Source organism: Dunckerocampus dactyliophorus, chromosome 11 (genome assembly GCF_027744805.1).
Source record: "Dunckerocampus dactyliophorus isolate RoL2022-P2 chromosome 11, RoL_Ddac_1.1, whole genome shotgun sequence".
Classification (NCBI taxonomy): domain Eukaryota; kingdom Metazoa; phylum Chordata; class Actinopteri; order Syngnathiformes; family Syngnathidae; genus Dunckerocampus; species Dunckerocampus dactyliophorus.
The window spans coordinates 18,405,542-18,427,581 of NC_072829.1; the positions used below are offsets into that span (position 1 = coordinate 18,405,542).

The 22,040-nt window shown below is 40.4% G+C and overlaps 2 protein-coding genes and 1 non-coding gene across 3 annotated transcripts; 2 read left to right on the forward strand and 1 right to left on the reverse strand.

The window, feature by feature from the left end:
• Positions 1-34: 34 nt before the first annotated feature.
• Positions 35-21,605, forward strand: pabir2 (PABIR family member 2). The gene is made up of 11 exons (XM_054791320.1): positions 35-739; positions 826-1,010; positions 1,155-1,233; positions 1,300-1,353; positions 1,579-1,622; positions 3,727-3,781; positions 4,091-4,192; positions 4,703-4,788; positions 6,477-6,541; positions 6,905-7,001; positions 10,980-21,605. Exons 2-11 carry the CDS (start codon positions 886-888, stop codon positions 11,119-11,121), a joined length of 849 nt encoding a protein of 282 aa, XP_054647295.1. The 5' UTR covers positions 35-739; positions 826-885; the 3' UTR covers positions 11,122-21,605.
• LOC129190474 (small nucleolar RNA U109) lies at positions 3,859-4,010 on the forward strand. Its single transcript, XR_008573045.1, has one exon. It is a non-coding gene; the product is annotated as a small nucleolar RNA U109 (small nucleolar RNA).
• On the reverse strand, positions 12,997-20,817 carry mospd1 (motile sperm domain containing 1). Its single transcript, XM_054791323.1, has 6 exons — positions 20,660-20,817; positions 17,878-18,162; positions 17,725-17,800; positions 16,285-16,517; positions 13,633-13,794; positions 12,997-13,539 (listed from the first exon to the last, which is right to left on the reverse strand). Exons 2-6 carry the CDS (start codon positions 18,029-18,031, stop codon positions 13,508-13,510), a joined length of 657 nt encoding a protein of 218 aa, XP_054647298.1. The 5' UTR covers positions 18,032-18,162; positions 20,660-20,817; the 3' UTR covers positions 12,997-13,507.
• Positions 21,606-22,040: the final 435 nt, after the last annotated feature.

Genomic DNA, 22,040 nt, shown 5'->3' on the forward strand with positions numbered 1-22,040 from the left:
GTCGCCCGAAGCACGCCGGGCAACCGCGCTCTGTGATTGGCCAGCTGTGCTATTCTAAAAGGGGCGTGAAGTTGACTGTTAGCAACTAGCTTCTGTGATGCCATACTCTGGAGAGTCAATGCAGTATTGGCGGCGACCCGCAGAAACGGAATAACGCAACTCCACGTCGCGTATGAACGCCATAGAAAACTTAGGTTTTTTTCATTGAGACGTTTTTTGATGTCGCTTTGACGGACATGAGTGTATCTACAGAACAGTGACCCGGCTCTCTGGACCTGGCTAACATAGCCTGCTAGCCTGTTTTGCTAGGCTATTAGCGGTCGTTGAATTGGCTAGGCTAAACCCAACATTAGCAAAGGTTTGCTCCCAACTACTCAATTTAATACTAAACTTGACTCGAACTTTCATTTTGTACTTGGTCATCAGTTGGCAAACGTAGCCACGACGAGCTACTTTACCACGCTAGTTATCTGTTGTAAGTCAGCAGTCACGCTCGCGCAACTATCAGCTTGCAAGTTGGTGGGCTTTGTGCTGTGTTTAGCCATCGCATGCTAACCTTCAATAAGGAAAGTTGTTGATCCCACATAAACGTTACGGATAACGTTAAATTGGACTCGTCGTCGATGGCCTGACAATTGTGTTGCAAGGAACTGCATCGTCGACGGTGTTTATTTTATCAGGCACCGTTAAGTTTTCTCAACTGCAGAGGTTGCACATTGGACGGGCCTCATTGATTGCGGTGGGTCTGGAGCAATTTTCTTCCTCATTAGCGGTGTAATACATTAATGCTTTTGCGTCAATCATGTCAATTTGTCACCTTCACAGAGCAAACATGTAACAGCCTCGGTTGGATTCCAAGAAGAATACCAGCGTCAACTTGGAAGCATGCACAATTCCGGAGTCCTGCAGCACGAAAAGATGGAGCTGGACCTGGACAGCCCATCTTCCTTAGTTCAGAACGATGGACAGCTGAGGAGATCCAACAGCGCACCCATGATTAATGGCCTCAGGTTCTAATGTTTCATATTGACTGTTACACTCACAGGCAACTTATATTGACCTCTAAACTTTGTCCAGCTGTTGAATGTTTCAGAACTTTTTGTTGTTTTCTAACAAGGAGCAAGTCATGTGCTAAGACGAGTTTGTCATTGCAGTGATAACTCCCAAGTGTTCCAGAGAGAGGTCTTGCGAAGCCGCAGAAATAGCACAACGGTCGTCAACAGGCCCAATATGGTAGAAAACATTTTAAAAGTAACTTAAGTTATTCAGTTGCGAATGTTTCCTCACTTCTTCTTCCAGGTTCCTTCCTCGCCCATCCGGGTTCCCAGCACCAGGCTTCATCAGATCAAACAAGTAAGAATACTGCTTGTCCCTACGGCACAAGCAGACCACTGTGTCCCGCTTGTGCCGTAGGGACGGACGGTGCTTCATGCACATGCAAAAGTAACATTTTGGAGTTTACAGGGCCATCGATCTCACTGTGATGATTGATTAGTAGTATGAGACTCCGACAGACGTGTTGGCAGACAGGGAGTGACTGTGAATAAAAAATCACCAGTATGTTGTGTGTTCTCACAGGAAGAGGGTGTTGACGTGATGAACAGAGAAACTGCACATGAGCGGTAAGGTCATATATGCACACAAGCACTGTGAGGATGCCGTGTGCACTGGAACCTCTAAACTTGAACAATATCCATTTTGACTGGTTCATATTTGAAAACAATTTGTACTAGAGGAAATAGTCGGTTCCAGGGTCAAACTGGCATCATTTGACAGTACATAACATGCTTACGTGTCACAGTTTTTGTATAAACAAGTGAACTACTTCTGATGTTGGATGAACACAATTCTGTTATTTGAGCATCAAAAGGAAATGTGTGAAGTTGCATGGAGCACAACCTTAAAAGGATAGCTGTGTTAAATTTTAACCAGATTTTATGCAAATTTAGTAGCACTTCAATCATGCCGTGTGTATCGAGCTATGCACACAACTCACTGCAGGGCTCCTGAGGCAACACCACTTCTATGCACTTTTATATAAGCACAATATTTATTGGACAGAGTATCGACGCATATATGCAATTCAGCATTGCGACCCTGCAAATTTGTGGATTTTTGGTTTAAAAAAAACATCTCAAACATCTCATTCACCATAAGTTGGTAGTAATTTTATAAATCTGTACAGTACGGGCCAAATACACACAATACAACTCCATGGTCCCAACCCAATTAATAAGGGAAGAAGTTCCACTAAGTAACCTTGACAAGGCACACCTGTGAAGTGCAAACCATTTCAGGTGACTACCTCATGAAGCACATTGAGAGAACACCAAGATTTTGCAGCGCCATCAAAAAACATTCTAAGACATAAAATATGTCTAAAATATAAGAAACCAGGTTTTCCCCTACATGTAATTTATTGTAGTGGTGCGCCACTACAAAATAAAAGCTGCCACACCTTTTAAAAATGAGGGATTTTTTTTTTTTTTTACTTAAACAATTTAAAGTAATATATTGTATGAATGGATATGTGGTACATATTGACCAGTTAGTTGGAAAACGATTTAAAATACCAATAAAAGGTTTCCCTGCGCTTTATTTTGGTAAGCATGCACCGGAATCGCCCGTCTGCCTTGCTGGCACTTGCGCATGTGACCAGATACGCAGAACGTCTTGTGTTGACTTTTACTTTCTTGTTATCCGGAGAATGAACAATAGCCCGTAAAATGTGTAGTCGATTGACGACAGCGAGAGGCAGGGAGGACTGTCAATGTTAGTGCAGACATGCCAACATTTATGAATTAGTGGTACTCCGCATGCAATTTGACTCTCGAATATGCTTCACAGATCTCAACTTTGATGCATTTTGCTGGTTTTAGTTTCAAGTTCAGTCTGTACAGTACAGATAAATGGATATTATCAGTTTCTCAATAGTACTTCAAATGTGGGGGGCATGGAAACATTTCCGGGGGCATGATAATATAATTGAGAATCACTATGCTAGCCTGCCAAAATGACCAGGCAAAAGGCTGCACTGTGACTCTAAGATGATTCCATCTGTTCATGGGTCACCTTACATTATCATTCATTAGTGGTGTGTACCTATGTATACATTTTATGCTGTACTTTAAATGCAGTTAGTAAGTGTGTGAGACTTATTCAGGGCTTAAACCTAGATTGTACCGTGGGTGAGCAGTGGCAATTGAAGAAAGAATGGAAGGGTTCTGGAGTTAAATCTATTAATTCCAACAATCATTTGTCTTGCATATTGATCGCAGGTAGTCTTGGAATGTAACCCCAGCGAATATCGGAGATCTACTGTATTCACCAAGTTAAAAAAAAAAAAATATATATATATATATATATATAATATATATATATATATTAAGTCAGAATTTGCTGAAAGTACTTTTCACCAACAGAAGCAAAAAGGTGACTTAAATAAAATCGAGTAGAACTTTGTCATTGTTATAAAATACAACAATGAAATGCATTTTAGGAGCTCTGTGGTTCAGCAACATATTCCTAACAACAAAATTGTTTTTTTTGGGGGGGGTGGGTGATTCATTGTATCTTGCATATGACTGCAGTGTTTAACATATGTTTATGTTGGAACAAGTGCTGTGCTGCTATGCCTACACACCCTCTGGTGGCAACACAAGCCATCGATGTAGGTGTAAAAAAACAAAACAAAACGCATTGTTTTCTGTTTTTGTGCATACACAGGGAAGTGCAAGCTGCTATGCAAATAAGCCAGTCCTGGGAGGAAAGTCTGAGTCTGGTAAGGAAGCTTTAGTTCATCAACTTACTTGTTGTGTTTTGTTGTTTTTGGAAAGTTAGCTCTGCTGTACTTCCTCGTGGCATGTTTTGACCTTTGGACTTTGCTGCTCCTCTCTTTCTAGAGAGTGGGCATGAACAAACATGCTAGAAAAATGTATTACTTAAGGAGTTAACAGGGCCACCAGTCTTTCAAGCTCAGGCTGAGTTGGTAGTATAATACTCCTACATTTATTGTTGTTACTATTGTTACTTTATTAGTGTGTTTGATGACCAATTTGTTCAGTCCTTTTGTTGTTGTTTGTTTTGTTAGAGCGACAATGATTTGGAAAAGTCTGCGTCATCGTCGCCGAAGCGCATCGACTTTGTGCCCGTGTCGCCGGCACCATCCCCAACCAGAGGGATAGGGAAAAAGGTACATGTGAACTTGGTTTTCTAACGTGCATACAGTATAATGTCTACTCCACTAAGTGGATAAAGGTAGTGATCAAACCACACTAAACAAACCTTATTTCCCACTAATTCCAAATCGGAATAATTAAATGAAAGCTGTGTGGCGGCCAGTAGGAAGTCCTTTTTAAACGATAACAAGCACATTGCAGCGTCCTTGAAGGTGCTGCAAAGACACACAACTCATTACTTAGTGTTGTGAAGCTAATATCTTACAAAGATTTACAATCTATTAAACAAACGTGTACTGCATATACATTTTTAAATATGTACTGGAGGGAAATGATTGAACGGCACAGCAGAAGAAATGAAGTCAGTTGTGTTAAAGCTAGGAGGCATCAATGCATCCTTGACCAGATTGTAGAAATACAACTGTGTAGAGTGGGAGTAAACGAATAACCATCCTTTTACTCCAAACATGAAGGATTTGGCACTAATGTCTCATCTAATCTTCTCTTTTCCTCACTGGGAGCAGCAGTGCTTCTCTCCATCTCTACAAATCCTTGTGAGCAGCAATGGCCTCACTCCCAGTCCTATACCAAGTCCAACACGGCGCTTTGGGTGAGTCTCTTGGACTTATTTACAGCAGGGGTGTGAAACTCGTGCCGTGGAGGGCCGCGACACTGCAGGTTTTCTTTCAAGCTGATCACTAAAGCAGGTGGTTTTAATGATCAACACCACCTTCAATTTGATGGAAGGAGCTCATCAATTAAATCAACTGCGAGAGAAACTGGCGGGAGAGAAAACCTGCAGTGTCTCTGCTAGGGTTGGGCGTCGTTTGAATTTGAGCGATTCCTCTTCCTCATTTTGAATCGGTTTCTAACGATTCTGGATTCCGATTGTATTCACAGTTAGGGTCATAAAAGTTTTTGGATGAAATGTCAATGTCGCCATGATTTTTTAAAATTCTATGAAGTTGCTATGAGTTACTTTACGATGAATTTCTCACAGGGCTTTTTCTCAACCAGTATGTAAATATCAGACCATTTAACTTGAACATAAATGTTTTGAAGTCTCTTTACATAGGAGTGCATGTTCATAAATGTTTTTTATTTTTGAAAACCTCATGAGTTCCTACTAACCTGCATGCAGAATATCAAACAAGTACGGTGAATGGAGTAAGACTTCGCAGGGTCTGGTCAACTTCTTGGCTAATGATAGCGTTAACGTCAGGTTGTTTGTCAGGGTCTGGTCAACTTCTTGGCTAATGATAGCGTTAACGTCAGGTTGTTTGTCTGTGAAAAAATACACAGCCTTAGGTTAGCTGGATATTTCAGTTGGCCACCGTCTTCGCAGTATAAAGTATAATTTGCTGCTTCATTGTTAGCATAAGATGCGACTGTAAGGCGCAGTCTCTGTTACGGGTGCTATTTCTGTATTTAACACATACACAAGGTGCACCGTACTATTAGGCGCAGGCATGGTAAAACATACGCTACCTTAAAACATATTGAAGCATGCATGCTAGCGTATGTTTTAGGGTGCATGCATGGCGTATGTTTTTTAAAAAGGCAGCGGTAGCAAAATTGAGTTTAGTTTATTGAAGTATTTAACAATGTACATGCGTTGTTTTTTGATCAATCCTCATCCACAATCCATCAAAGTCCTCATCTTCTGTATTCGAAATGGACTGCTCTGCAAGTTCTCCATCAAACACACCAGGTTCTCTCTCGGCATTGTCAGTCAGTCTTGCTGCCGTGCGGCTCCTCAGAAATGATGCATGAGGCTTTTGCAAAAGCTCGAACAACAGTGCAAGCAGACACATTAGCCCAAGCAGCCACAATCTATTCACAAATTGAATGGATTTATCTGTTTGCATAAACAGGGTTTATCAGGTCAGCTCTGCTAAATAAAACACAATTGTTCTTTCTTAGTGTTTGATATAAATTCTGCACACGTAAATTAATCATAGTCAACACCTGCACTTTGCATGCTGTGGACATGTAAGCAGTAACAAGGCCTCATCTGTTATATTTCTGAATTAGAATGACTTACTGTAAAATTAGGGCTGTCAAAAATGTTAACGGCGGTAACACTTTTATTTAATTCTGTACAGATGCAACCATGTAAGTGAATTCAACTTAAATTACATAGTGTCTTTGTACGCAATCCCTCATAACATGGTTAAATTGTGGTCCAAATGTTATGCTCTGAAAGTGACTAGTGTTACTGATAAAAAATGTAATCATTTGACTGCCTGTGTTCTGTAAAATGCATCTTTTTAAAAAAAAAATGTTTCGCCTCCCCAGCCGTCGGAGCCAGAGTCCTATCAACTGCATCCGAGCTAGCATACTTGGGCCTATCAAGCGCAAAGGTGAGCTACTTCATTCAGATGACATCGTATGATTTGCATAATTGGCTCAGCACTGTAGTGACCTCAGTGGTGCCTTCCAAAAACTCACTGTTTGTGTCTGGATGGGTAAAACTGAGCTTTTTGGTTTGTGTGGTAAGAAATGTGACTTTAAAAAAAAAAAAAAATTACCTTATTTACCAGAACATGAAGTCATTGACTTGGCTTTTGGTTTTATTTGGTGTAGCGGTAGACGTGTGTGCACGAGTCGCCATAAATGAATGTATGGGACACAGTAATAAATATGCTAACAAAATTCCTTTTGAAAGATTCACCTGGTGGCCGTATTTTGAGAGACAAGATTCTGACATGTCTTTGACTTTGTAGGTGAGATGGAGACAGAGAGTCAGCCAAAGCGGCTCTTTCAAGGCACCACCACCATGCTGTCTTCAGATGTCTCCAACCTGTCTGATCTCGGCTCCTGGTAAGACCTTTCCAAAAAGTCAGAACCTGCAAAACAACAAAAAAAGGTCTCATTTGTAGGCATGGGCTGGTTACCGGTTTCAAGGGGTACCACGGTATAAAGTCATGGTTCTAAAACCACTACTATTTTGCCCATACCCTTTCTGCGATGTTAGAGACAGCGGAGGTCCAGTGTGGCCACTACGTGGAGATACTTTGTCCTGTGTTATTCCTCGCAGTCGAAACTGGGCTTCGATGTGTTGAAACCACAGGTGTGTTGCCATACGTCAGGCACAGATAGCACAGGTGTTGTTAGCTGCCTTGTGAGCTTTGAGCGGCGCCGGTACGGCCTCACTGTTGTCGGTTGACATTACCCACATTGAGGGTCACCAAAATGGAGATCTGATTGAAAAGGAGACACTAGTGGAGGACAAGTGGCATAAAGTGTTTACTTCCCACTGAAAAAACACTTCCCGTCTGTTTCAAACAACAATCACATGACCCGGGAACGTTTGTGGAAAAGTGCGACCTGCCGCTATGAAATAACGTAACATTACGTTTTTAAAAAGGGTGTGTAATTATTATTTTTGTACCAAAAATGAACCGAACCGAGCACTTCAAGAAACTGAACTGAAACGAAATTACATTTTAGTGTACCGTTACACCCCTAGTATAGATTTTGACCTTCTAGGGCCACTTGATTGCATTTATTTATTTTTTAAACTAAGAACATATATATTGTGTCATGACTTCAGTTGCAGGCTTTGCCACAGTAGGCTACATTAGAACTGCATCTTATTTAGAAAGGATTCAGTAATTTTTTATTCTAAACACGTATGTTCCACTTTCATAGTGTTATATGGTTTAAAAGTTGTTTGACTTGACTTGACTTTTTTTTTTTTTCTCTTTTCCAGAAATGTATTTCAAAATAACACATTTAAGAGCTGTAATTATAATAGTGATATTTGTCCAAGGTTGTCATACTGTCAGAATCTCATACCAGTCCATGCCTACTCACTAGATAAAAAGCATATGTATTTTAAAGACTCTGTCCCTCTTCGGCTCTAAACTAGTTTTTTTTTTTCTTCAATCAAAAATTATAAGACCACCACTGGGTAGCAGATGTGACAACTGTGGTTTAAAAGAACAGATATTGAACAAATGTCCATATTTGTTACGATTGGAAGTTAAACTTTGTAAAAAAAAAAAAAAAAAAAAAAAAGTTCAACCCGAATACAATGAATGCTGTTCATGGCTTTCACTCACTGCTGTCTGTGTGTAGCTTGAGATGTCTATTCCCCACTTAATCTATGCCGCGGGGAAGCACCAGCAAATCAGGATGGGAGATTAATGTCAGTTGACTAGTGTAATAGGACATCAACTTTTCCGATTTTCACATTTCTGCTCATTTTTTTGTTTTTGTTAAATATAACTGTGCCACGGACCGCAAATTTTGGACACCCCTGCCATAAAGGATCAAAATTGCTGCAATTGCAGCTGACTGTGATGCTGTACTAAATGTATTGTTAGTGAAGGCATTCTGTTATGAGATTACAGTGGTGTGAAAAAGTGTTTTCCCTCTTTCTGATTTTTTTTTTTTTAACATATATATATATTAGTCAATGACAACACAACTGAACACAAAATGCAGTTTATAAATTTTTTTATTTTTTTTATAAATTTTTTAATTATTGTTAAGGGAGCAAAAAATCCAAACCTACATGACACGGTGTGGAAAAAGATTGTCATACCAACAGTAAAATATGGTGGTGGTACTGTGATGGTCTGGGGCGGTTTTGCTGCTTGATGAACTGGAAGACTTGTTGTGGTAAAAGGAACCATGAATTCTGCTGTCTACCAAAAAGTCCTGAAGGAGAATATCAGGCCATGTGTTTGTGACCTCAAGCTGAAACGAGCTTGGTTCTACAGCAGGGACAATGATCCAAAGGGTTGCAACGATTCCTCAAATAATTTGAGTACCCCAATTACAAAAAAATAATCAAGGATGATTTTCTGCCTCGACTCTCTTATGTCACCAACACGCTTACGTTACCCACACAGAGGACGAAGAAGGAAGTGGATGTTTGAAGGCACGGGAAGATTGAAGAGGCGAGAGACAGCGTCAAGGCAACGAAAAAGGGGAAAAACTGTAAACAGGCAGCAAATGTGGCTAAACAGCAAGTTGAACACTGATGTGCATCCGTTGTAACACGGCACTTCCATATTACAACAGCACATCTTATGTTTCTTCATCGCCTCCCGAAAGGAGTGCAAGATCTGAGACAAGGTAAAATTAATGTAGCGCAAATCATTGAGATTGAGGGTAATGTACCTTACTAATATAGGGCCTTATGCTTTCCGCGTTTAACGAAATCGCAGAATTGGACAATAAAAACGGAATTTACTGTTAAACACGGAATCTCGCGGAACGTGAAATGTGAATGAGATGTTATGACGAGAATGAAGTGTTCCCTCGGCGGACTGCTCAATCGTGGTGGGATCTCATCACAAACACCAACTCGCCCCGTCTCGAACTATACGTGAAACGGCAGCGAAAAAACTTGCCACAGGCACCCAGCTTGACATAGCTATCAATACACATTCCCAACACACGGCTTTCAAAATACGAGGACTGTTTGCCGCATCCTGTCTAATTGTGTAAACCAAATAAGGGTGTCATTAAAAATACCTTACATTAATAACGTGAACGGAATTACATCTACATCTTCCTTAATCACAAGCACGGGCATTGATTTGTTGAAGATTTTGTAGCAATGTGTGTCGAGGTTGACATCCCATGATGGTTTGCCAGGTGACATCCATTTCTCAACTTCGAGGCAAAATTGGCCAATGATGTATTGCATCACTAAATGTAAGGATTTTTGCATTTACTTAATGGACATTTTCTTCAGTAACCCAAAAAGCACACACTATGCTGGTAAAATAAGTTTTAAAAAGTAATAAACTAAATTCTAAAAAAATTAAAACGGAAAAAATGGAATTTGGGGAAAAAGTAAAACAGATTTTTATAGGCTTACTAACCTAACATTAGCCGTGTGGAGGGCTAGCTTTATTACGATGGTAACGTGACGTCTCGCAAAAACAACGCCGTGAGTTAAGATGGAAAATAAAAATATTTTAGCTCACTAAACAGTAGCTGCTCATTTCTAGCAGACAATACTGTGTAATGGAACAAGGAAGTGTGTGTCTCAGTCACTTAGTTGACTGTGTTCCACTACAGAAGGTGTCTGTCTCCATTTTACTGTGAACTCTGCAAAAATTCTTATTTCTAGTCAGCCTGTATTCTGTATTTGTAATTGCGCTTTAACCAAGCAAAAATGTTTTTTCCAATTACTCTAATAGTCAACATTTTCAGCAGAATACTGGATTATTAAAATATTTGATAGCTGCAGCCCTACACACTAGCAAGTCCACCTCTGAATTGCTGAAGGAAAAACAAAATGAGGACTTTGGAGTAGCCTAGTCAAAGTCCTGACCTGAATCATATTGAGATGCTGTGGCATGACCTTGGTTCATGTTCAAACCCTCCAATGTGGCTGAATTACAACAGTTCTGCAAAGATGTGTTGGCCAAAATTCTTCCACAGCGCTATAAGACTCCTTGCAAAGGCTTGATCGCAGTTGTGGCCCAACCAGTTATTAGGTTTAGGGGGCAATCACTTTTTCACATAGGGCCATGTAGATTAGGATTTTTTTTCTCCCTTTTAATAATGAAAAGTGTCATTTAAAAACTGCATTTTGTGTTCAGCTGTGTTGTCATTGACTATACTTAAATTTGTTTGATGACCTGAAACATTTAAGTGTGACAATCAGGAAGTTGGCAAACACGTTTTCACACCACTGTATGTGCTAAGATGAATGTGGTAGTAGCATACTTGTTTTTTGGAAGTTCACTGCAGTACGTTTCACCTGGTTGACCCATTAGCATCTCCATGGAAGAAAACGTGTGCACTTGTACTGAAATAAACGCTTTCATGCAGTCACTCTCCAGATGGTTTGCTGGATGGCAGCCTGAGCAGCGTCTGCTCCTCCACAGACTCCCCGGGCAAAATGGAGGGAGTGTCCCCCTCGTCGTCCAGCAACTCTCCCTTCGCCTCCCTCCAGGATTTGTCTCCAAAGTGAGAACACGATGGCAAAACTTTTTTTTTTCTTCTTTTGAGCCTCCACCTCAGTGTTTCCTAGAAGAATCCATGTGTGCTTTGTAACGCCTGGTGGCTCGATCTTGTGATCATGCAGTTTGTTCGGAAGTCAAAGCCATGGCTGAATTGTTGTGTGGAGGCAAATCTAGTGTGAGTTGTGCATGTGTGGCGGTAAGTCTAATGAACCTGGGAAAGACTGAGGATGCTGAGGACAGCCTTTGGATGGTGCTTGGCTTCACACTGGCATTCATTCTCCAACTAGCTGTCATCCACGTGTCCTCTGTTACCCCTCAGAGATGAGACATGAAGCACTGGACACAAAAAGTATCTGGATGTATGTATGTCCCCCTTGTTTGTGCTGGAACCATTTTGTCCATTAGGCTTTTGTATGTACAGTCTTCAGATTTTGTAAGAAAAGATTTAACTTATTGTTCCTCTGCAATGTTTGCTTTTATGTACATAATTGACCTTGTGGATACTGTGTACAAGTTTAAGTGATGAGGTGAATGAGGGCAGGAATATGTGGGAAATCTTACTGTTCTACTCAGACATTTCCCATCATAGGGTTTAAACTGTGGTGTTTTTGTTTAAAGTGGCTTGGTGTTGGCCTCCCTATGTCGTTACCCGTAGGAGCAGTCAATTAGCTTTGCAGTTAATTGCAGCTTTCATTCATTTTTAGCGTTTAACGCTAAAGACTTCTGGAATTGTTGTACAGTTTGTTTTTTTTCACCCTTTTTTTCTTCTGGAAAAATTATTTATGGTTTTAAAAAATCTATAAATATAAAATTTATATATATATATATATACACACACACACACACACACACACACAATGGAGGTCAGGTTCTGTCTCCAGTAGATGTGAACGTATGTGTTGCCATTGCAATCTGACTGCAGTCATATGCAGCTAAAATCCAAATTTTAGTTTTATGAAAGGCTGCTGTTCCTGCTGTGGTTCATGTTGCACAGGGTACCCGTTTGTTTTGTTTTCTTGTTCAGCCTGTGTTAAGTCTGAAGTGGGTATGTTTTAACTTGACCTCCATTTACTAAAACAAGACAAGGTCAAAACAGTATGTAGAGGTTAAGCCTGTACTGTGATTTTTGCACCTGCATTTGTTCAACTGTCTTTGTAGCCTCCATGTACAAACAAGGATGTGATTGTAATCCTTTTTAAGGAGTTGTGCCCCTTTTTACTCCTGAAGAAAGGCTTGTTTGCAGTTCTATTACTGAATGTTTTTATTTTCTCCAAAATTAGAACACAGAAAAGCGATTTGCTTGTCAATGCAAGACATTTTTCCAGGGCATGATGATTTAGTGACCTTCAATGTCAAACTGAGCTTTTGCTTTTGTGTTTGCGCTCATATCAAACAAAGACAAAATAAATTATTTCTTTATGTATGTTGTTTGCACAAACCTCACTGAAAGGCTGCAAGTTGTTGAATTGAAATAACCATTACAGGGCATCCCCGCAAATACTTTTTGATCAAAATAGTTTTTGTGGGATACCTGCCATTTTGTACTCGTATCCATAAACGGGCCGTTCATTGGTAGAAGACCCATCTCATTTGCCTTACATTGTAAAGCTTGATTTGCACATTTAGTCGGAAGCAAACTTTTACTTTCTTGAGGTGGTCTTTTTATGCAGTGACTCAGCTTGATGTACAGTGTTCCTTCCTTTTATTCCGGGGATAGGTTCCCAAAATAGCCCGCAATAAGTGAAATTCATGAAGTAGCCAACTTTTACAATTATGTTTTAAGGCTGTAAAACCCCTCACCCATCCACTTTATACACTTAACATTTTCTCTCATTTAAGCACTCTTAAGTTTTCGCTACTCGGGCAAATAGAGGAAGTCTGTATAACATGATGTGCTGACACTTTATTACATGTTTGGAATATAATAGTACAACAAACCTTGAGCAAAAAAAGGCCTTTTTACATTACTGTTGGGGAAAAAATGCATTCAGATGGGTACCATACATGCAGATGACTGCATTTAGTCTTTAGTCTACACTAAAATCATTCAAAACATTAATATGGTGTTTACACACAAATGCTAGAAGAAAATTGGTATGGCTTTATATACATGTAGGGTGCATGTTCCTTCACGCTTGCTGACTACTTTCATAGCATTAGGAAGCAATGAGGCCACTGGCAGCCATCATGCTTCTTCACAGGTCCTTGCAGTCTGGGACCGCTCCATTGGAGACACTGGTTGCATCAATGTGTCAGACAAACCTGGTTTTGGGGGGCGGGGGCACTCAAATGTTTCAGGAGTGAAGGCATATTGGGAGTTTAAAATCTCCTCCTGTGGCCAGTAGACAAAGAGAAATAGCGGTGGTTTGTGACCATGTCTGATTTTCTTGCACTTCATGTGCGTAGGATGACCATCGTGAGAAGTCCTAAAACACAACAAGATATGTCATTCTTCCACCTTTTGCATTTGAGACCTAACCAATCTTTCAAAAAAAAAAAAAAAAAAGTGTCCAACGCACCAAGAACGTAAGCAGCTACAAGTTTCTTGTTAACACTTAAGTGGAGGTAGACAGGCACAGTAGATTCTTGCTCCCCCAGGGTTGGGAGCATGAGGGCGGCCACACACACCAGCCCCAGCAGCACCGTCAACAGACTGGGTCCTCCTGCCACAGGACGGCTCTCTGCGACACACACAACCCCACCTTGTCAACACAGCATACCCTAAATTCTATGAAGGTCTCCCGTAGTCGGCGGGTGCACAAATTATCGCTGGGGTTAAAAAAAAACAAACAAAACATTAGCATTAACAGCTGTTACGTCCACAAGATAGCAGTAGCTGCATGATTATCAAGCGTGGTCAGCATCCTGCAGCTTTATCTACCTCTTTATGCACTTTAATGTTGGTTGAATGACTCAGTTGTTGGTGTGAAACTCTTCTACTTGCCATAGTATTTACAATGAACTCTTAAGCTGTACAGTATTAATGATGGCTGTATTATAACGTTGGTTCTGTTGCTACTATGTTGTGCAATACTATGTGGTCATAGTGCTACATTTTCCTTTACACTTTTTCAACCACGCCAACTCATTAAAGTTGCTCATCTTCTTTATGGTTTAGCTAAATAAATGCCCCGGCTATAATTTGAGCATTTAATGTACAGAGTATCCAATTAGTTACAGATTTTGGAAACAGGGTTCCTATGCAAGTATTGAATTTGATTTTTATCCATTTCCAGTTCTGGCAATGTATTGAAAATGGAAGGTCATTATGGAAAAATTCATGCTTCCAAGACTGTTACCACTGTTCTGTTTTCCAAAAGATAAAACTATGAATAGCATAAAAAAAATGGATCCATCTGTTTTTCAAAGGCGCTTGCAAGGGCAGCTAAGATGTTTGTATGAGAGCACAGAGTAGGCGACGCATCCTCAACCAACCCTTCGTATGACCTACATTACGTAGCTATAATCTCCTGGAAATGACATGGTGACATAATAGCATAGATATTCAGAATAACGAAAACAAATTATTCATTTATTTACATTATACTAGGGCTGCAACAAACGATTATTTTGTTGATTAATCTGAAACTTGTTTTGATTAATCGAGTAATCTGTTAGGTCCTAGGTCAGCCATCACCAAATGGTGGAGCTCGGTTGGGACCTGTGCCCAATTCAAGTGAATGGGAAAGAAACATTGATATTCATATAAGCTGGTCTGTTTGAGGTTCGGACCTTCGCTTTGGGGAAAAAAAAAAAAAAAAGCATAAACTGACCTTACTTCATTTTAATTGAAGTCACCTGTCCTAGATGGACCAAATCAATATGAACAGAACATGAACAGTTAGTGGTTTAGTTGGCAACGCATCAGAAATAAAAATTTATCTTGGAGATTAATAAAGTATCTAAAAGAGGCAAATAATGTTGTTTTCCAAAGTCAAAGATTGTGTGAATTATTGTGCCTAAAACACAAAGATAATAGGTCTGCTTTCATGGATGACTAAGGAAATAAAAAAAAAAAAAGAATCACATTTGAGAAGCTCAAATCAAAAGGATAATTACAGTTTTAAATCAAAACACGATTAATAGAATAACAACATAGTTGTCTAAGTTGAACAATCGATTAATCAATTAACTGTTGCAGCTCTAATGATACACATCTATTTACTGAGTCTGGAAAAAGTATGGAATTTTGAAATGTCAAACACATAGGAGCCCTGGTTTTTCTAAGGCGCTTGCTAGGGTGGCTAAGATATTTGTGTGAGAGCACACAGTCGGCGACGCATCCCAGAAAACATTTGGTAAGACCGATAAGTTCAGTGGCCAGCCCTCTGCTCTTCTACTACTCCAACCCCTGTGAATATCCTGATTCATCCAGGTCATCGTATTCTCAGGGCATTGAATCGATTTGCAACTCGACTTGTTCAGGTTGTCTTAGTAGACCCATCCGTGCAGTCGTCATCAGTTCATGCTCAATGACTAGGTGGGACAAAAACTATTCATGTTTTTGGAATGTCGGAGGAAACCCACACATGCACGGGGAGAACATGCAAACTCCACACAGAAATGCTCAAGGGAGAATCGAACCCAGGTCTTCCCGATCTCCAGACTGTGACTGTGTGGCCAACATGCTGACCACTAGACCAGCAATACCAAATTGAATACCAAAATCATTGTAGATTAAAAAGGATTAATTGGATAATCCATTAATCATCAATGAATCAACTGTCGCACCTCTAATGATATACATCTATTTATGGAGTCTGGAAAAAGTCTGGAATTTTGAAATGTCCAATCTGTAGGAACCCTGTGGATACACAGCCAAGCTCTGAAAATGTGTGTTTAAAACATAGCATGTAGAAAAATGTCTTTTTATATCCGACTGTTTCCACTCGACCATGTCGAGTATTAGAAAGAGCTCTCCGTATGATGCAGTGCATTTCTACACCACTGCAAACACTATTAATGAACATACAAGTGGTAAATTCATTATATTTATAAGAGCAGATTTTTGTAACAAGTAAATAAAATGTACTAAATCAATAAAATGCACTTGCTGGGGAAAGCTGCTTGAGTGACTCCATGGTCCTGTAGGATAGGACCAACTGTCCCATAAACGAGCATTTGTCTCCATCTAGTGGCATAGGACGAGTAGCATCCAGTCGTAGTCCTACCTGTTTGAAAAACAGTCTGTTCAAAAAACTCGCTGTCTGCCAGCTGCTCTTTGACCCTGCGTTCATCGTCTTGTGAGCGTTGGCTGCTCGGCTCCTGCGAGGCCGAGGGACGGAGCGTGGCCATGACCTCTTTGCGACCCAAAGCTTTCCGCTGACTCTGCTCCGACACCTGCAGGCGGAACTTGTCGTACACGCCATAATGGCACGGCCGCAAGTCTCTGTGTCGGATTACTCTGCATGCCAGACACAAACCACACATTGGTTTACTTTGATTAAAAGTGCAACTGAGGATGATGTATAGATGAATTTGACATCCAAATGGTAGAAATCATTACGAACACTGGCACAATATATCGATCAACATACATTTTCTGTCTTTACAGACATAATGTTCATTTTGACTGACAATGTCAGAGGAGTATTCATTTAACAATGTTTAATGTTGTACAATGGAACCTGTTTATGTCGACGCCCCTCGGACTCGCTACCTGACATCAACATGAGCGTTATCAACCAAAACCACACACAATTAACTGACTTTAATTGACTTTCACCAGGAGACAAATAGTTTTGTTTTCCTTCGTTTGTGCATATTTTTGATGCACATATATTTTATACTTGTATTTTAGCTGCACAGTTGTGTGTCTTGACTAAAATGATTGCTGTTGCACATGCATCCATCTTTCTTCCGGTGGTTAACCCCAAAAAAGGTGAATTTTGTTAGTTGCTTTTGTAATACTGCCATGTTTTTATTTTTGAAGTTTACTGCGCACTGAACAGAATGTCACCGTGTGCACGTTTTCATGCTGTGTAACGAGACAGTATTTACGCTGCTGTCTCACGCTGCTTATAATAGCGATGACAAAGTTGAGAATACGACACGTCGACATAAACGGACTTATTTTTCATGGAAATGACCCCCGTGGCTTTCAAATTTTATGCTGACAGAAGCTGTCGACATCGATTTAAGCGGGAACGTCTGGTAATGAGAACACGATGGACGCGGACTTGAGTTGGATGACTTAAGACGGGTTGCAGTCCGACTTAAGTGGATTCCACTGTCGTGCTGTGCTTTTATTTTGAAGCTTACTTTGCACTGTGTGCATGCTTTAAAGCTGTATAACTAACAGTCATTGTGTTGCTGTTTCCGTTTCACACTGCGATCAATGAAGCTAGGAAGTCCACAACGCATGGCGACATAAGCAGACCCATTTTTCATAGAAATGACGCCGACTTAAGTGGACTAAGACTTGATGAGTTGGTCGACATACAGTAGACGTGTTGTCACCATAAGCAGGTTCCACTGTAGTACTTTAGTAGTAGTTTGCAGTGGTGTACATAGATATAGTCTGAAAATGATTACAAGCAGTTCTCAGGATCATGTATTGCAGTTGTACCACAAGTCCGTGGATATTCTACCAATGTCAGCTCATCACTCACATGTCCACACAACACTGTGGTTTGACAGCTCCAGTGGCGTCCACCACAGTGTACTTGTTTGGCGCTGTACACAGCACTGGAAGAAGAAGAAAGACAACTTATGAGAGAGGATTTATTTCAAAGTTAGGTCCATGTGCCGTTTTGTCCACTGACCTTTGAACTTGAGGGCGAACTCATAGGGGTTGTAGAGGGTGAGCACCTGCTTGTGAGACGTCTGCTCGTCGGCGTAGAAGACGAGCTCAGTGGGGAACACAAACACGGGAAGGTTTCCTTCCACCAGCTCAGGCTGTCGATGCTGCTGCTGCATTGGCCCCCACTGAGCTCTCCTCCTTCCCCCGTCCAATGTCTGCCTCACCCCCCCTGCCCGCGCTCCACACGCTATCGAGCCGTGTCAACGTCCCTTTAGAAGACAGCACCTGTGGCTTCTATGGCATGGTACTGTCAAGACACAGGTGGACAGGTTACGTTTGACTTCGCTACAACTTCAAATTATTCTCAAAATAAGCCAGAAGAGCCAATCAGTGAAGAAAGGGAATCATCGTGATAGAAGAATTTAAACAGCATTACACATCACTTTGCCCACAATGGTTGTGTACTACTACTCTTGTACTGTACACTACTTATTTTTTTTCCATTTTATGTTCTACTCGTATGCTATACAGAGCCTAATTTTGTTGTACATACAATATAATGTATTGCAATGACAAAGCCGGTGGCTGAGTGGTTAGCATGTTGGACACACAGTCAGAGTTCGAGAAGATCTGGCTTCGAATCTCCCTTGGGCATCTCTTTGTGGAGTTTGCATGTTCTCCCCGTGCGTGTGTGGGTTCTCTCGGGGTACTCCGGTGTCCTCCAACATTCCAAAAACATGGATGTTAGGTTAATTGGCAACTCTAAATTGTCCATAGGTATGAATGTGAGAGTGAATGGTTGTTTGTCTATATGTGCCCTGGCCACCAGTCCCGGTTGTACCCTGCCTCTCGCCCAAAGTCAGCTGGGATAGGCTCCAGCATATCCCTGCGACCATCGTGAAGATAAGCGGCACAGAAAATGGATGAAAATAAAGCTTTTGTACTCTGTTCTAATTAAATACAATGCATGAAATGTATATAATATTCATGTATTATTTTGATAATTTAAAAGTAGCTGATGTAAAAAGCTGCTCAAATGAGCAATATTTCTGCTCAACCATGCTAAACCTGAATATTAGAAACAGCTAAGTGTTAAAACCTCTGTGAAAGCGTAAATGACACTGCAGTGACAGTGCATTACCATTTTTATCAAGGCAGATTTTTTCGAAATTTTTTTTTTAATTACTACAATCATTTTATGTGATTAAAATACTGAATTTCTGTATTACTTGTCCTAGTCTGCCAAACAGTACGCTATAGAATTAAGAAGGAAATAGGACACATTTATGTGGACCTGTGTCTGGAATGTTATTAAAACAGGTGAGTCTCAATCATATGTCCATCCATCCATTTTCTTCCGCTTATCCGGGTCCAGGTCGCAGGGACACCAGTCTCAGTAGGGAAGTCCAGACTTCCCAGCCTCCAGCCACCTCTTTCAGTTACACCAGGAGGACATCAAGGCGTTCCCAGGCCAGCTGTGAGACATAATCCCTCCAGCGTGGGGCCTTCTCCCAGCTGGGCGTGCCCGGAACACCTCGACAGGAAGGCGGCCGGGAGGCATCCAGACGAGATGCCCGAGCCAACTCAACTGGCTCCTCTCGATGTGAAGGCGCAGCAGCTCTACTGTGAGCCCCTCCCAAATGACGGAGCGCCTCACCCTATCTCTTACGGTGAGTCCAGCCACCCAACGGAGTAAAATCATGTCCGCCACTTGTACCCGGCATACAATCATATGTATTTAATAATAATGTGATTAATCATGTGTGAAATTGTTAAAAATCTGTCAAATGCAGGGGTTCTCAAAAGGTCTCAACCTGGTACGCACATTTTCCAATGGTGATTAAGTCGCTACCCACTTTTATTTTTATTATTTTTTAATATTTAATTCATTTTATTTATATTTTTTACACTTGTATTTAAGTCAGTGTCATTTTCTATATATTTATTCCTTTATTTAATTTATATATTTGCACTTGTAAGTCAAACCAAGCACATGTATTTTTGTTTTTTTAAACATCTCTTGAATGACTAATACACATAATTACATGTCCAAATTTTAGACAAATTAATAAGGCATTTTGTCAAGGACCAAAAGGAAGAACACGTCTGCATGCATACAAACAATGCACAAATGAAAATTAAATATATAAATTGTACTAAATAAGAGCACAATCAGATATTTCACTTAAATCTGTGCAGTGAACAAATACCAATGAGGAAGATGATTATAATATTGCTAAATTAACTCCCAAATAGCCTGCGACACACCAGTTGAGAACCATTGGTCTAATGTTCCATAACGTGACAAAGAAAACACATGGTCATGTGTTTACATGTTCTGAAGCAGTGGACTTGTGATGTTGCAAGACTATGTTGTCCATAAACACACACACATATGTTTATTATCAATGTTGGAACCAACGAAGCTATTGTAAAGCCAAGTTACACTCAATTCTATGATAATTGAATATTGTGCTGTTTGCTTGCTAAAGTGCAGAGTAATGATGGATGATAGTGTCAACATAGACAGGAAGACCTTTAAGCTAATGTAACTGTAAATTTGAACAGGTTCTTTTACGAACACTATGTTTATACACACCCGCTATCAATCGCTTATTAATCCAAACTGCTTTCAACCCACTGACATTGTGTTTAAAGTGTGTAACATTGTCACTATATATTAGCTAACGGGCTAGCATGCTAAGTTGACCAAAATGCTATCAGATAGCTTGTGTCATACCAGACCGTAAAATACTTTTCATTTATTTTTCGTCTAGAAACACAACACGAGATAGCGACATTACCTTTCGTTGTCGATGTCACCAGCGGGGTTACTGCTGTCCCGAACCCACCTTGTTGTTGTTGCTGTTTCTCTATCCTTTTTTTTCCCTTTGTCAATAAGAGGCTGCAGCAGACTGCGCGCTGTGCATGCTGGGACGACTGGTGACTGAAGAACGTGCACAACGTCAACTACACGACTTAAAATCAATCGTGGTCATTCATGTCATTATGGTCGTGTTTACTAGCGCATTCTGAACAAGTGTTCGCAGTATGCTGTACAACCATTAAGTTTGTTGAGTGAATTTGTTGACAGTTTTATGTAACATGCAGATGTCATGCTAAGCTAGCATACATACAGACAACATGTTCCATCTCTAAATATGTTTATTTATATGTTGGCACTTTTTAATCTAAGTAAATAATATTTTTTGTTGTAATAGTGTAGTTAAAAAGAAAATACAGTGTGTTGTGTATCTATAGAGCTACTCTTCTGAGACCCTTATTTTTTTTCTGTGCTGAGGATGTAACGCCCAGAGTTTTTGTTGTTAAGGCCAGGAGTATGTTTGACAGCTTTAATGTGGGCCGGTGAGTCCAAGCTGGCTTTCTGAACTGGAAAGGTCCCACCGCTGCCACTAATGTAACCGAGGGTCTTTTGACGTTGAGAAAGCTTAACATGGAGGAAGGACAACCGCCATAAACTCGGGAGCCACTTTTTTGTCACACAGTTGCGTCTCACCGTCCAACATTTACTCCCGTCAAGCGCTTAAACAAAACACAGCAGTTCCGGCTTTCACAATAAAAGCTCCGCGTGTTGCTGTGTGTCTTGAACGAAATAAGGGTCTCAGAAAAGTAGCATATTCACCAAGTAATCTTAACATGACAACATAGAAATACAACTACATCGTGTACAATATGCAGCCGGATGTTCACACTTGGGGGATGGACCGATCGCAATATTGATTGTATTGGTACAATGAGTGTTATCAATATTCGATTGATACAATCGTGATAATATCAATATTTTTCAGTCTTCTATGTGTGTTTTCATAAATGTATTTGCTTTTGTTGTGTTGTTCAAATATATTTTTATACGCTAATACACTCAGGGAACCCCTTGTCTACATGTGGGCTTTGAAGAATTTGAATGAGAGCCAATCGTAGTTTTGTAATAGTAGTGTGTAATAAAAGGGAATTAAATTTCAAGTTAAAAGTATCGGTATCGACAATGCTCACCCTAGATTTACGAAGTATTAGATCGATAACAACGTCAGCAAAACCTCATGTCTACACTACCCACAACGTCGACCTCGTTGCTGCTTGTTTATATAGATTCTACATTACGGGGCGTGTCCATTGCACGCCTGTTGAGCCAATGGCGTTGTAGAGGAGGGAAGGGGCGTTCCT

Coding starts and splice junctions, on each gene's coding strand:
- pabir2 (XM_054791320.1), top strand. CDS start 886: ATGCACAATTCCGGAGTCCTGCAGCACGAAAAGATGGAGCTGGACCTG. Junction 3,782..4,090: donor GGGAGGAAAGTCTGAGTCTG/GTAAGGAAGCTT, acceptor TTGTTTTGTTAG/AGCGACAATGATTTGGAAAA. Junction 4,789..6,476: donor AGTCCAACACGGCGCTTTGG/GTGAGTCTCTTG, acceptor TCGCCTCCCCAG/CCGTCGGAGCCAGAGTCCTA.
- mospd1 (XM_054791323.1), bottom strand. CDS start 18,031: ATGCAGCAGCAGCATCGACAGCCTGAGCTGGTGGAAGGAAACCTTCCC. Junction 17,801..17,877: donor GTTCGCCCTCAAGTTCAAAG/GTCAGTGGACAA, acceptor TTCTTCTTCCAG/TGCTGTGTACAGCGCCAAAC. Junction 16,518..17,724: donor CCACAGTGTTGTGTGGACAT/GTGAGTGATGAG, acceptor TCTGGCATGCAG/AGTAATCCGACACAGAGACT.